Consider the following 16,503-nt stretch of genomic DNA (forward strand, 5'->3'; position numbering starts at 1 on the left):
TGCCCTTAATGCACTCAACCATATCATATGGAAAAGAAAATGGATAGCATTTCCCTGTTATATTCATTGCCTCTTCCTCGGAAGAGGTGATCCTGTTTGGTCAAGCTTCAACATTTTGCACTGTTAAGTAATTAAAATCCATATCACTCATTCAGCAGCCCAGGGGTTTTTATGCAATGCACTGCTTCCTGCAAAATCAGGTCAAGTAACCAGAGCTAAAATGCTATGGCATTTTCTCTGCACCCCAATCCAATTTTTTGGGGGGGGGGATTCCACAAGAATGACTTGGCTCCCTTGCATAGCTTCTTTTTGTGTGTTTGGTTTAGTCTATATGTTTAATGTTAAATGTTGAAATGCAAGGAAACTTTTAAAAAGCAAGGGTCTTTTTTAATATTTTGATCTTTTCTATGATCAACTGATATCCAAGCTACAACCAATTAAGCCTTAGTTATTATTTTCAAAACCCCTTTTGTCACAATAAGATAGGTAAGATTTTGGATATAAGTGTTTTGTTCCCTTAAGAGTTAATAAGGCAATGTAAAAAAACTTTTTTTTTGTATCACCGATTCTAATATAATTGAGGCATGTGGGCAAAACTGTCAGTAGAGTTACCTCAGCTCACTTGAAAACGAACGTGTAGTTTTACAATTTGGCATCCATCAGACACTAGTTTCAAGCTATTTTATGGGTAAGGTTGGGTGAACATTATTTTTAAAAGCATCACAGAATAAGGATGGAATAATTAAAATACTTCTTAGCATTTTCCCCATCAGAAATATTCCATGTTAATGCAAAAGAAATTAAGAAATTGCCCAATCTTATTTATTGTCCAATCTTGTTTCTCTCTCTCTCTCTCTCTCTCTCTCTCACACACACACACACACACACACACACACACACACACTCTCTCTCTCACACACACACACACACATACTCTCTCTCTCTCTCTCACACACACACACAAACACACACACATACTCTCTCTCTCTCTCTCTCTCTCTCTCACACACACACACACACACATACACTCTCTCTCTCTCTCTCTCTCTCTCACACACACACACACACACACACAAACACACACACACACTCTTTTCCTGATGCCAAATTATGTTTCTGCAGACCAGGAGGTAACAACCCAGTTCTTTGATTCTGCATTCACCTATTCCTAGTGAGCAGCTTGTTTTCACTTACATGAAATGTGACTGAGTTTATCTCAATTGAAAGTCATGTTAGCAAGACGGCACCTGATGGTTATGAAGATGCAGCACTCTGAATGTAAACATAAAAACATAAAAGCATAACAATAATGCAACACTGCAGGAAAAAAAAAGCAGTATTAGATAAAACATATACCCGAAATGTTCGGTGTTAGGAGTAGAATATTCCATAGCTGGCAATGTTTGATCAGAGAAGTGTTTTCCCCAAAAGGAAAAAAAGGACTCAGAGAAATGTTTCCATTATAGAACTTAAAGCATGGACAGGCTGACAGGGATGGGATAGTTTTTTTTCCATTACCTTTAGCCTCAGTTCCTACCCATAAATTCCTTTTAGTCATTTCCATGAGTGCTTCCAAACTTGTGTTTCAAATGTATGGAGTTTTGTCTGTCTTCTCACTCAATTATGCATTTATGTGTGCATTTTCCCTAGTTTATATGCATGCATTTTTTTACAAACTATTTCCACAAATGTATAATGTTATGTTTCCTTAATGTACACATTGCAGTAGAAATTATTTTCATTTCAGTTAACGTATCTTTTCTTTTTCCAAGATCACCTGAATCCAGTAGAGGAGAATCCATTTGTTTCTCGGTGGAAGAATGGTGATCTTCAAGCTCTGGACAACCCAGATTATCACAACAGCCAAACTGGGCAGCCCAAAGCCGAGGATGAATATGTGAGTGAGCCCCTGTACCTCAACACCTTCGCAAGCACCTTTGAAAACGCAGAGTACCTGAAGAAAAATGGGCTTCCGTTGCCAGAAAAGCCCAAAAGGGCATTTGATAACCCAGGTTATTGGAATCACAGCCTGCCTCCGCAAAGTACCCTCCAGCATCCGGACTACCTTCAGGAATACAGCACAAAATATTTTTACAAACAAAACGGAAGGATCCGGCCCACTGTGGCCGAGAACCCCGAATACCTCTCAGAGTTCTCTCTGAAGCCTGGCATGATGCTGCCCCCTCCACCCTACAGACACCGAAACACCGTAGTGTAATCCCAGGGAGAAATGGGGAAACCATACCAGCACTCTCCTTCTCTCCTTCTTCCCCCTGCCCCTTTTCTCCTCCTACCCCCCTTTTCTTACTTTCTCTTTCTCAAATCTTCCCTCCATTTGATGTCTGTAAAGAGAAGGGACGCATTTCAGTCGATGATTCCAGGAATTTAGGAAGAAACAAAAAGGGGGGGGGGGAAGTCTGGATTTTCTTCCTTTCCATGCCCTTCTTTTGGAGGAAGAAAAGATCAGAACAGCCACGCACGCTAGGAACAGCCCCTGAAGTGGTTGCCTGCTGTCGGGCTGGCGTTCTCATAGGGATCCAGCTGGGGGGCTGCCAAGAAAGTCACCCCGGTCAGTTTCTATCAGCAGGAAGTGCCAGAGCCACTGAAGCATTCCCACAGAAAGCAAGGCAGTTTCAAAAGGTGGAAAGGGGTAGAAAAAGACAATTTTTATACCACAGGTAAATGACCTATTGACTGAGATTGAAAGGCCAATTTCTTTAACCTTTTTTTAATTCTGCCCCCTAATCAAAATGTCTAATCCAGCTTGCTCTCTCTACTTTTCCAAAGGCAGAGACCTCATTCATTCTTGTTCTGGTGCATGAAATTACAGGTGGCTACAAGACAAAAATTGTATCAGGACACACACACAGACACAAACTAGCGTGGGCTTTTTGAGGGCACAGTGCCAATGAATACTGAATATTTATATAAAGAGAGTCTCCTGTTCATGTTTTATACACATTGAATGCAACGTGTAATAATTCTCCCCTCCATTTCTTTATTGATCATTATATAGCACTAGAAGGAAGAATAACACTGGATTTTTAAACACTTTTAACATTTTTAAGGCAGGGTCAGGAGGGAAGATGGAAAAAGGAAAAAAAAACTAAGGACAGGTAAAACACACTCGGGAAATCACTGGAAAATTAATTTGCACTTAAACTTTTCTTTTTCATTCTCTTTATATTTTCTCCTTACTCTGAACTTTATTCTGGAATCTGAATAAAGCAATATGGAAGTGACCAGCAAAATAAAATAATTTTAAATGTAAAATGAATAGTAATATAAATATATATATTATATCTATACATGAAAAGGTGACTCTGGAATTGCCAAAACAAAGTGAAAGTCAAGCCTTTGGAACTTCATTCATCGGTGCAACTACTACTCACAGGAATAATATTGAAGTACCAACTTTGGCTCTTACAAGGAAAGGAGCACATTTGAAGGGAACTCTGAAGGTAAAAGGGGGAAAAGGACTGATTTGAGCTCCCCAGTGAAGACTATTATGAGACTGTTATTGAGAGGTTTTGTTCTAGCACAAAGAAGAAACACTAAACAAGAACTTAAACAAATTAAGGGTGTTTGTGGCTGTTATATTCTCAAATGAAATCCGTAAGTAATCTCCCAGCATTTGCTCATTTATTTTTTACTTTTAGCTTTTACATGTTGATTTAAAGAAAAAGAGTTGGTTCCTTGAAATTGTAGCATTGAAAGGCACAAGAATAGAAAAAGAATCGCCTCCATTCTCCTATCTTAATATATTTGGAATGCACTTTTAGGAGGAATCCGTTACTTTAGTGTGTACAATCTGCTATTTATTCATTTCAAAGCAGAAAATAAAGGTAGAACAACAGAGAACCGGTGTAGAAATAAGATTTGTGCTTAACTCTGATGGACAAAATTTAAGGAGTGCAACAAGATAAGGGTCTGTCTTCAGAAATACAAAGAAGCATATTAAGAAACCCTTGCAAGAGGCAGGGTTTAAACTTACTTATTTAATAGCTGATGGATATAAAAGCTGATACGCTTAAATAGCAGGTCATTACTCATTCATTCAGTATGCTGTATAAAAGGAATGTTATTTTGGGATTCAGCAAAGAAAAAACACATCCCATGAGGTTATCAGCGACAGAATGGTTTTACTGGAGATTAAGGCAGGAGCCAAAGCATGGCATGGACAAATCTTACAGAGCCAATTGTTAGGATGCCCACAGCTGTGACCAGAAAGGACCCAAACAGGAAATTTAAATAAAAAAGAACCAAACTATCAAATTGTGCAACCTCCAAATCCATTTTCCAATGTAATTTAGAAAGCAGAGAATTAATTACTCTGTCCATGATCAGTCTAGAACAGTGTTTCTCAACCTTGGCGACTTTAAGTCCTGTGGACTTCAACTCCCAGAAACCCCCAGCCAGCACAGCTGGGAGTTGAAGTCCACAGGACTTAAAGTCGCCAAGGTTGAGAAACACTGGTCTAGAATATTGCTTGCTGATATTCTCAAATTAGGAAACACAGATGTTAATGACATTTAGAGAAGTATTTGAACTTATCGTCCTAAAACGAGCTTTCTGACTTTATATGGATATTTTTCTTCAGATAAGCAGTTTATTTTTCTTCAACCTGCACCTTGTTGGATAGCCCCAAAATTCTCAAACTAAACTGCACATATTCTGCAGGCATCCACAGAAAAAGTATAAAACAGCAAATAATTTCTCTGCTGAAATATGCACAACAGTTTCCTTTTTTTCCTTCTTCCTATTTAATATGAAATGAAATGTTGATGAGGGCCAGATTTTCAGTTTAGCAAAACTCTATAGGTCTCCACTGTTAACTACGATGATGCCAAAATGGTAAAAACAAGCATTATGATAACATGATGTAAATTTTATTTTTTTTCCTACACATTTATTGCAGTGTTGTATGCAACACTGGGGTGGTTTGCATCAGAATATTGCAACATATATTCTTCCAGGTGTCCCACTTCTTGCAGACATTCACGCCCCTGCTTCAAACCTTGATTTTAAAATTAAATTAACACTGCGGCCTTCTAATTCTTCCTTAAAAGTTTAATAGTTAATATGATCTTTCCAGCTCAGTGAATTTGCTTTTGTTGCAAAAAGGGAAAACAGTTAAAATGTAAGTCATAGATATGCTTTTATTTCTAAAAGAGAAAAGAGTGGTCTTAAAAATCAGGAATATTTGAAAATCATTGCTTTATCTTCTGTAGCTATCTTCATTCAAAGAGCTTGTGTCTTCTAGTTGCCTGACTTACATTTATAATCAGCCATAGCTTTGTAACCAATATTTATTAAGGGCACAGTATGGGACCTAGTGTGTGAGCTTTGGATGTTGTAGTCCGAATGCTAAATTATTGATTCTTCCATGTTGATAGCTTGCTAAACCTTAGAATTAGCAGTAGCTTCCATTCTTCTCAAAAGTTATTGCTCCCTACCTATGTACAGAACTTGCCAGAAGGAGCCATGAAACTTCAACACTTCTAATTTTCCAAAAAAATAGCCATTAACTGGCACATTTCTGTGTCCTGCATATAAGCCCTTAAGAGTTTCCTGTGTAAATTGCAGCTCCCTTGATTCTAGAAGAGAGACTGGCGTGTCAGACTCCTTCCTATTCCACAGAGCCAAACCTTAGAACAAACTTGTCTTCCATTGAAATACAGGACCACTTATTTCAACATGTTTTTTATGAATGGATAGCTTTTTTTAATGAATGAATTTGAAAGGAAGATAATCTTTTCCTGCTACATTTCATGCAAATGCAGCTCTTTATATACACAGTTTGTTTTCAACAACCCCACACTTAATAGTTATGGGGTGGCATTTTAAAAACTCAGTAATTAAGTAAATAAATCAAACTAATTATATTGCAAATTTCTCCATGCAGTAATTAGGACATCATTGGGCCAATGTTAAGGCATGTTTCTCTCTATACTTCATCATAAAGTCTAGGCAGTGGATCCCAACTTCATAATACTAGCTTTATTTTCTCATGCAAAATATTGGACTGTATAGTAATAGATGTTAAAATTCAGGATTACTGTATTTCTTCTTTAGGATTTTAGAATGAAAGTGTTTGAATCAGATAGATAGCATAAAATTTTAGTTTTCCCAACCAATAGTTAATTCAAAATCTCACAGTAGCCGTAGCTGTGAAACTGTGGTTATCATTGATCTTTAAAGTATTGTCTAAACTATAAAAAATAATATCCTAAATGACAGTACAAAAAAAAAATCAGTTGAAAAATGAACTAAATGTACTACTGGCCAGGGTTAATATCCACAAATATACCGGTGAAATCTATTTGTGTAATTGACATAATTCTCTTTTGTCAGGTGAGGCATGTAATTAGTGCACAAGGGTAACAAGGAAGTCCACCATACCACAACTTCCTGCTGGTTCAAGATTGATGTACAACTTGTTCGATTTCATACTGTCAGATTGTTAGAGGTTTGAGACAGTATTGTCATGGCCGAGGCACCTGGAATTTAGTTGAAGCTACTTTTAATTGCTGTTTGAGAATCCTGTTTTCCCAATGGAAGGAACCCTTGTTTCATCCCACTTCCCCCTAGCAACAGTAGCCATATCTCACCTTCTATTGCATTGGCAATAAATATTTCCTCTGGAAGGAAGAAGGAATGGTATAAAAGTCAACCGTTCTGAGCAATCTTCCTTTTCTTTTGTAGCAGCAATCCTAATGCATCCTTCAGCTCCAGGGATTAGATCCTGGGCCTCTGTGAAGGAAGGCCCCAGCACTCTGCTATAATGCTAAGTCTGCTTTGCAGCAGCCATTGGGAACTAATTGAATGTAGCATGTGACTATAATTACAACATTCCTTACATCAGTGGTTCCCAAACTTGGCAACTTTAAGACTTGTGGACTTCAACTGTCCGAAGCGCTAAGGAAAAAGGCGACCCTAGCGTGACGACATAAGCGCGGAGAGCAAATCTGCCCCTTCCGAAGCGCTCAGCACCCTAAACCTAAACCTAACCCTAAACCTAATCCTAACCCTTACCTTAATTTAAATCGGCTTTCTGTCGTTGCGCTGTTTTAAAGCGCCCTTCTGTCGCCGCGCTGTTGACGTCGCGGTGATGACGTTGCGGTTTTAGCAACGCGGTTTTGTCGCCACTATTTTGACGAGCGCGGTTTTGTCAGGCCACGCAAGTCTGAAAGTTGCCAGGTTTGGGAACCACTGCCTTACATTGTACAAATGCCCTGAATTTAAAGTGAAGTACCCCACATGACAGCAGCAGCTGACTTATTTAAACAACATACTTTTTTCATTTGTAAAGTTCTCACATTGCAGAGATTGAGAGATTCTGGCAAAACAGAATAATTTGGGATTGAAGATATTGTCACCCTGGCTTAAGTTTTCATTTAGATGTAATTTTCTTTATGCCTCTATTATATTCATATTTGTTTATTCTACACTATTCCATTATACCTATTTTCATATGATACCCTGCTCTTTCCACATGAGCAGTAAATCTGTTATGTAAGCAGAAAAATAGATAGGCTTAGAATTGGTGACAGTGCCCTTCAAATGAAGACATCTTCCAAGGAAATATTGAATTGAAAAGATTTCCTTGACGTATCACGGGTCTTCTTTTTCTGCCACACTTTTTATTTTTTTAATATTTTAATTAACTTTGTAGTCTTTGTAATATTTTAATTTTCTGGATTCTTTTCAATAAATGAAGGTAATAATTTTATACTCAGTTTTTTAAATTTCAAAATCAGTTTTCTTTAATTCAACCTTTTCAGTTAAAATCTTAGTACTTAATATTATTGGTATCAAGCGTTAATAAATATGCATGCATGCCATGTTCCTACCATAGGCATTAATTTAATAAGGTGCAGATATTGTCGAAAGCCTAGGCAATTGGTATGTTGCACCTGCATTTGGGCTTGCTGCACTTGAGAGCAAACAAAGGTGCCACAGGGTGAATAAACATAATGTAAATCTTGTTCCTATTCTAAACCTTTCAACCAGACAGTGTTGCTTAGCTGAATCAGGTCCTTTAGTTAATTGAGAGTATCATTGCTCTGATGAAAGCATTTAGAATTTGAAGGCTGTTTTTCTCAATTGCTTTGCTAAAACTTTTATAGAGGTGCTATAAGCAAAGCTGGGGCATATCCACATATGCCAACTACAAACTGTCAGAAGTGGTGTACATAAAAAGAAGTGCACTTTTGGCACACAGTCACAGCTGCCCTTTGCTCTTTGGCGACACAACACACACCCCACAGACACCTCTGTAAAACTGTGTCTTTTATTTCTTTCAATCTGCTGCAAGAAATCTCTATTCAACTCAAAAGGAAATGGTAGATTTCCATGCACCTATTTACTTGTGAAATAATACTGCACAGAAAAAGTATGTATTTAGTGTTAATTATTCCTGATCATAGTGGGAACAACAGGGAGCAGCTGAGTAAGGTTATTGACATCATTGTGGCACAATCACAGCCAACCTCTGAAAAAAAAATGCACTTATATAAGCAATGAACCCGAATCACCTGGGGCCTCAGTATGCAAAGTGCTTTGAAACTATTGGCTTTATGTTAAAAAAAGGGGTGAGATATTTTTTTCCAAAAATATATTCATAAAAGGATTACTTTCTTTAGTTTCAGAAGGCAAAGACTGTTTACATTCTCATCCAAAGTCAAGAAAACTGATTGATAATGCTTGATGAGGGGGTCAGTTTGAATCAGACTAAAACAGCTATGAAAAGTTTTGTTTTCAGCTAGTAAAAAGATTTTTAGCAAATATGATCAGAATAATTAGATTGGAACAGCGTAAGATAGGGATAAGTGGTCATACAGCACTCAGAGGCCATGCTTACTGCTCACAACCATCTATTTGCAGACACTTATGGACTGTTTTCAAATTAATTTGGGACATAAAAGTCAAAACTTTATCATCTTAGGCCTAGGATGTATTCCTAGACTCCCTGTGAGGTATGCCAGTGGCCAAAGGCTTTTTCCCCTCCCAGGGATCTCCAACTCTGGAGATAGAAATGGATTCTCTAATTCCACCCTCTTCTAAATATCCTCCCTGATTGTAGACCTCTGAAAATGGGGGTGGGGGGCAGAGAATCAGTTCCCTTCCCCATTATCTCAGCCCAGAAAGCTATAGGCAGGTCCAATGCACTGATATTACAGTGTCCTAAAATAGGCTGGTAATTCCCCAGCCAGATTCTTAAAACTCCCTAAAACTCCCTGCACAAGATAGGATCCCATGGCTGTGGATGCACAAACACAAAACACCATAGCAGATCATAAAGAAAACAGAAAGAAAGAAAAATGGGCAACAGATCAAATGTGGGGGCTTTAGTTGACGAAGAGGCTAATTGTAGAAGAAGATGAAATAGGCACTTTTCAGGATAACTGAACACACCGCAAGATAAACCGGTTGAAATGCACCTTTGGCATATTTGCAAGGAAAAGCACTTTCATTGGGATGAATTTAATAAACTTCATTGAAAAGCAATTGCACTCCACTGACATGAAGGTCAGCTTGGGTAATGACCTATAAGCACTCCAGAGCCTAAAGTATTTTTGGGGGGGATACACCCACAGTAGTAAACTGTGAATGCTATTTTATAAATGTAGATATGTAATCTGTTATTTTGAAGTGAAGTACTCTGAAATATGTAGCATAAATTGGTACTGCTGTCGAATGGGTCGATAATAAAACAAGCAGCTGTGCAAAGGATCAGGCTAACTTTGAATGCAGGGAAACAAATGGATACTCTGTAATTAGAAAATTCATAATCCAAATCATAGATGACTTGGCTTTTTTCCCCCCCAGTTACCTTCTGTCAAAATAATTGGCCAAGTGATTGGATATCTGTTTCTTAGGTGGCCATGTTCATCTGAAAAGCATTTAAATTGTGCAAATACTAAAGAGCAACCTAGATATTTTCAACAGCTTTCTACAAATCTTCCAAGTTCTAAAGATTTCTACTAAAATCATTTCAACTGTCAGTGAGACTAAATTTCCTTAAATCTGTGTATTATGCCATTATTGAGCAATGGATCAAACTCAAAACCTGTGCAGTTACTTGATTCATATGCAAAAATACTTATTTATAATTAGATAGGTATAGAGAGTCTGGATATTTTTTTTAATTAGAATGTTCTTCAGTACATAGATATGTAAACAAAAATATCCAGGATTCTGTTCTTTTCCTATCTAACGTTGGCTGCCATTCTAGAAATGGTTTGTATATCCATGTATTTATTTAAATTAATCAATGATATAGATTTGTAGTGACTAGCTTGCTACTTTTAGGATGCTAGTCATTACTCTCTGGTTTAAAAGCAACTTCAAGTTTATTGCTGCATTTGCTGAAATAGGCACACATTTTTGAAAATGCAGCGCATAGCATGCCAATCAGAGACTGTCGTTCTAATCAATTTCCCCCCTTCTTAAATCCTGCTTTTATTACTAATTTTTTTAAAAGAAGTATATGCATATCTTCCTTCTTAAAACAAATTACTGGAAGTATTAATGCAACAATCATGAAATATTCATTGAATATTTCTATTCAATATATTATTTTGGATGTAAGATTTTGAGAAATACTGGATTATGCTTTCTTTGTAACGAGTGATGCTCTGGGGGCCAGGAATTGTGGTTTGTTTATGAATTTCTAAACTTCCCATTTATGATTTTCCAAAACTTGCAATTTTGTATTGCTTGCAAACCTAAATGTAGCAATTTCCCTACGTTCCGGGTATTCTCATTTAACGTGCCGATAAAAAGACCATAATCTTGTGAACCCCTTTGGGGAAAGGTTGGTGAAACTATATTGTGAGTTTTGCATCTTTGTTTCATGTTGCACAATGCATTCAAAGTTAGCTGACCTTTGAAGTAAACATGGAAAACAAAACCCTACTGCAGTGTTTCTCAACCTTGTCAACTTGAAGATGTCTGGACTTCAACTCCCAGAATTCCCCAGCCAGCATTCGCTGGCTGGGGAATTCTGGGAGTTGAAATCCAGACATCTTCAAGTTGACAAGGTTGAGAAACACTGCCCTACTGTTTGTTAATTTGAAAATGTGAATAGTATTTTTATAGCTTGTTAAAGATATGGCTAGTTGCATTATGTAAATAAGGTCAATGTAGCTTTTATTTCCCTTTGTGGGCATCATTGGAACATGATTGTCTAAGGTTGATTTGTATATAAGTGAATGGTCTGTGATTGCCCCTCTCTCAACGCCTTCTTCCCATCTCTTCCATCTTGGTTTAATCTCTTTCCAGATCCCGACTGCATTTTGACATTCTGTGTGATTCTGTGTTAGCACTATTGTGGTTTGTTCAACTTCCTGCACTTGCTTACACAGTAGGATATGTGTGTGTGGTGTATTGTTATTTTAACTTTTAGGGTTTTTTTCCCATCTTTCAGCTTTGAAGGAACATGCACTGTGGAAAATATACAACTGATTTTTGTTAATATTACTAGGCATCTAAATATTTTAGTATGATTTCCCTTTCAGGCTGGGTTTCCTGTTTCTTGTTTGGGAAGCTGGGGAAGGAACCGATGTCTCCTTTTTCTTAGTGTGATTATTTCCCACTCCACTTCTCTATCGAGGTCCTTTAGGGTAGAGCTTTACCTGTTTGTTAAGGCAAATGTAGACTTCTCACCTGCTTTCGCTTCATCTTACGCTGATCATCCCAGCTGAACAATTTGAAAACTGTTCTGCTTTTTTGTTACATGAATCTGTCAGAAATATATTTTTAATTTAATATAAATGAACTTCAATAAAATAGCAAACAAAAGGTTTTTCGTGTCAAGGTTTCTGTTTGTTACTTGTATCGGTTGCTTACTTAACGGTGCTGCCCCAGATCAGAATAGCAGAGGGGGGGTGCAGACTGCCGTTTTAGGCCATCTAGGAACTGGCATTGCACGAAGGCATGGAAGGGAAGCAGTCTAGATGCTGGGCTGATAGGTGTTGCTTGAACTCAAGGCCACTCTGAAATAGGAGATTCGGATATAAGGGCAAGCAGACAGTTATGATCCAGAGGCTTAGGTTTAGGTTTATTAGATTTATATGCCGCCCTTCTCCCAAGAACTCAGGGCGGCGTACAACAGTAAAAGAAACACATAATGCAAAAGTTAAAAAAAATTAAATATAATATCCCAAATCCAATTAAAATTGACAATGACATTTAAAAAAAATTAAAATTAACAGTGATCAATAATTTGTTTTGTTCAGGCCAGGCTGGCTTGCTGGAAAAGCCAACTTTTTAGGGCGCGTCGGAAGGACTGGAGGTCGGGGATTATGCAAAGCTCCGGGAGCAGCTCATTCCAGAGGGAAGGCGCTCCCACAGAGAAGACTCTCCCCCTGGGGGTTGCTAGCCGACACTGTCTGGCTGACGGCACCCTGAGGAGGCCAACTCAGAGGTGTCCGTAGCGAACGACTTAACTGTCAATGTTTGAAGAATTACAGAAAATAATGTGTTAGAAGAGCAGTCCACAAACTTTTTGGCTTTGGGGAATGGCAGCAGAGGTGGCAGCAGGGAGGGGGAGGGGGAGAGGGGATGGTTCTGTGCAAGCAATGGGTGATCGCACAAATCGAGCTTTGCACACAAGTCCCCTTCGGGGGGAAAGGGCGGCATATAAATATAATAAACAAACAAGCACACATATACCACCAGTCGCACACGTGGAGCTATAGCTACTTGCCCGCCATTTGCATAGCTTGGTTCCTAATTGGCCGCAGCCCTGGTACCACAGGAGTTGGGGGCCCCTGTGTTAAAAAGCATTTTGATATTAGCTAGCTCAACAATAAAACTACAACTACAATCTACATATGTATAATTGATTGCATGAAAATATTTCCACATATTTTGGTACAATTGACTGCAGTCTTGCCAAGAGCCGAGGTGGCTCAGTGGTTAGAGTGCAGCACTGCAGGCTACTTCAGCTGACTGCAGTTCTGCAGTTTGGCTGTTCAAATCTCACCGGCTCAGGGTTGACTCAGCCTTCCATCCTTCCGAGGTGGGTAAAATGAGGACCCGGATTGTTGTTGGGGGCGATATGCTGACTCTCTGTAAACCGCTTAGAGAGGGCTGAAAGCCCTATGAAGCGGTATATAAGTCTACTGCTATTGCTATTATATATCTTAGTTTCTGAATGCAACAAATGGCATATATATTGGGGCACACTGAGAACTGATTTAGGAAAGGTTCTGAATTTTACTCCAACTATACTTTATAACGAAGCCTTAATATCAGCTGAGTGGGCATATTTAGAAGAACGAACAAATCAGTAGGTTTGTGGTAGATTATAAATCTTCCCATATGTAATACATCTAACATACAGTGAAAACTTTATATTTTGCCTGGGCTCCTTCTAGAGTAATCATCTCTCATGCCTTAATAGGTTACAATTCATGCATGGTAAACATAACAAAAGAATATATTTGGATTGTGTTGAGTTCCTGCCAGTCATGAGCAGAGAACTGGGCGTGCCTAAATAGACTCACGGGGCTTCTTGGCAAACACTGCATTAGATTCTGGTATAAATTGTGGCATGTATTTGGAAGAACAAAATAGACACTGTCTCCCCTTTGTAACTCAGAACTATTTGGCTCCACTTACTCTGAAAAATGGTAGAAATCAAAACAACATTATACCCTGTTTATTTTGTGTATCTGCTCTAGATAAAATGTAAGATTATATTCATCATGTTCAAAATAACATTAGTATTAATTTCAAATTTCTCATCCAACTACATTGGTCCTTATGTAAGCAGGATTGTTGTTGGGGGAGATATGCGGACTCTGTAAACCGCTTAGAGAGGGCTGAAAGCCCTATGAAGCGGTATATAAGTCTAACTGCTATTGCTATTCTGCAGCCCTCTGCCAGCGAAAACAGAGCTGGCAGAGGCACTGGTCCTTTGTGTGGGGTGGTCCTTTGCCATTTCCAGGGTGGTCCCACAGGGCAGATCTGAGCACCTGACAGTCCAGATATAGCCCGTAGGCCTTGAGTTTGGCACCTCTGACCTAGAGGATGGTTCATCCGCATTGTTTCAGCAGATAAAATAGCATCTACTGTTCTAAGAAAGAAGAAATTATAATAGGCGGAATCATGTCTAGCTTGGCAAGTGATCTACTAGAGTTGCTAGATTACCAGGTCAATGAGCTCTGACATTTTAAAAGGATTACTATAACTCAGCAGCTACAGACAGGTTTCCATCCATGTTTCTTTGCATCATCTTATGTTTAGAACTCAAACAATGCCATTGGGAGTATATTACAATCAGATTTACTAATGAGCTACCTGCTGGCCTCCTCTCCTCTTCAAATTTTAAACTATCTCCGAATACAAATTCACTAAAAGAGCTTTAAACAATGGTCCAAAGTGGTTTTAGCTAATTGAACTAAATTGCTTCACATAGAACTACCCTTTTAATTAAATATGTTTTTATTGACAAGCATAAGGCACCTTAAATCAAAGTATTCAAGTAATTTATTTGGGCTGGGAATATAGCTCAGTGTTTCTCAACCTTGATGACTTTAAGTCCCCAAGGTTGAGAAACACTGATATAGCTAATTTGAATAATTTTAGAGGGGAAAATTAATTAATTTAAAATAGCAATAGCAATAGCAGTTAGACTTATATACCGCTTCATAGGGCTTTCAGCCCTCTCTAAGAGGTTTACAGAGTCAGCATATTGCCCCCAACAACAATCGGGTCCTCATTTTACCCACCTCGGAAGGATGGAAGGCTGAGTCAACCCTGAGCCGGTGAGATTTGAACAGCCGAACTGCAGATAACAGTAAGCTGAAGTGGCCTGCAGTACTGCACCCTAACCACTGCGCCACCTCGGCTCTTCTAACAAAGAGTAGATAGAAAATAAAAAAGAGGAAAACAAAAAGGCTAGAATACACTGATTGGGAGTCACCTACAGTTTGTTTGAGATTGGTAGCTACTGTATATGTTAAATAAAATAAATTAAAATAAATAAACACATACATGCATGCACACATACACACACACACACAGTGTGACTGAAATAAAAATGTGGGGAAGCTCCTGGACAGCCTCCTGGAGTGAGAAGAGAGGCTTCAGGACCTAGACAGGGAGGGAGACTGGTGGATTTATGCAAGAGGACAATACAATGAATTCAAGTTAGAGGATTCCTCTGTTCTCTTTGTCTTTCCATGGATGGGATCATGCAGCTATAGTAAAGTGACCAGATTTTATCATTGGTAAAGTGGGACACCATTGACCGGGGGGGGGGGTGTTTCTTGATTAAAATTTGGTCTATATGGATTCTCTCCTCTCCTCCCAGCACGCACCCCACTGACTAAAGCGCTTACTTTCACCCGCCTGAGCTCTGCTGCGGGCAAAGAAAGCGCTTTAATCAGTGGGGTGCCGGGGGAGAGGACTGCCTCACCAGCCATAAACTTCACCGCACGTCACTGCTATATTCCCTTCCCGTTCTCCCGCCGTTCCCTAGCTTGTCGTGCATTATTTCCAAAAATCGGGACTTTTAAAAATGCCACGGGACATGGGACAAATTGTGAAAAATCGGGACTGTCTCGCCAAAAGCGGGATGTCTGGTCACTTTAAGCTATAGCTCCCTTTGCACTGGAGACCTTGAGGAACTTCCCTTCAAATCAATTCTCATGGTCTTATTGATTTCTTCAGCAAGAAGCAAGAGCTGGAAATAATAATGGATATAATTAGGAAAACCCAGAAATCTTTAACTCTTATCTTAGTGGGGCTACCAGTGGTGGGTTTCAATTTATTTTACTACCGGTTCATTCGTGTGCATGCTCTCGCACACGTGTGACACTTCTGCGCAAGCCTCCCACCACTGCCACTACCAGTTTGCCCCGATCCAGGGAGAACCAGCAGAACCCACCTCTGGAGGCTACCAAGATTTTTATAAAAAGCAGCAATCCAGGGCTCTCCCCCCTCTTCTCTCTCTCCTAGGAAGGTAGAATTATCCTAAATAAGTGGGGGGAGGTTGGAAATTAGCAATAAAGAAACAGAATGTCTTGACGGCTTACTAAGGAAAAGTCGAGGTCAATAAAATGAGGATCCAGATTGTTGGGAATAATTTGCTGACATTGTGAACCACCCACCGAGTGCTGCAATGGGGCTGTATATAATTGATATTGTTATTACTATTTCGCCCAAGAAACCCAAGACTCATCTTGGAAAGGATATAGGAGTAGGAAAGAGGGGAGGAATGGGAAGAAGAGGGGAAGGGTAAAGGGGAGGAAGGGGAAGGAGAGAAGGGAAAGGAGAGGAGGAAGGAAGGAAGGAGAGAAGAAAGAGAAGACAGGGGGGTAGGAAGGAGGGAAGGAGGGAGGGAAGCAAGGAGGGAAGGAGGAAGAAGGAGAGAAGGAGGGAAGGAAGGAGGGAAGGAAGAAGAGAAGGAGAGAAGAAAGGAGGGAAGGAAGGAGGGAATGTAGGAGAGAAGGAAGGGGGAAGGAAGGAAAGGAAGGGGGAAAGGAAGGA

General features: G+C 39.2%; 1 protein-coding gene across 1 annotated transcript in view; it reads left to right on the forward strand.

Annotated features, from left to right (window-relative positions):
• LOC116520804 (receptor tyrosine-protein kinase erbB-4-like) overlaps nt 1–2,432 on the forward strand; it is a 50,711-nt gene extending 48,279 nt beyond the window's left edge. Inside the window, exon 7 of the mRNA XM_032235172.1 lies at nt 1,773–2,432. Coding sequence (XP_032091063.1) covers nt 1,773–2,218 — 446 coding nt within the window. The 3' untranslated portion in view covers nt 2,219–2,432. The remainder of the gene's footprint in view (nt 1–1,772) is intronic.
• Nucleotides 2,433–16,503: the final 14,071 nt, after the last annotated feature.

The sequence above is a fragment of the Thamnophis elegans genome, chromosome 1, assembly GCF_009769535.1.
Source record: "Thamnophis elegans isolate rThaEle1 chromosome 1, rThaEle1.pri, whole genome shotgun sequence".
Lineage (NCBI taxonomy): Eukaryota > Metazoa > Chordata > Lepidosauria > Squamata > Colubridae > Thamnophis > Thamnophis elegans.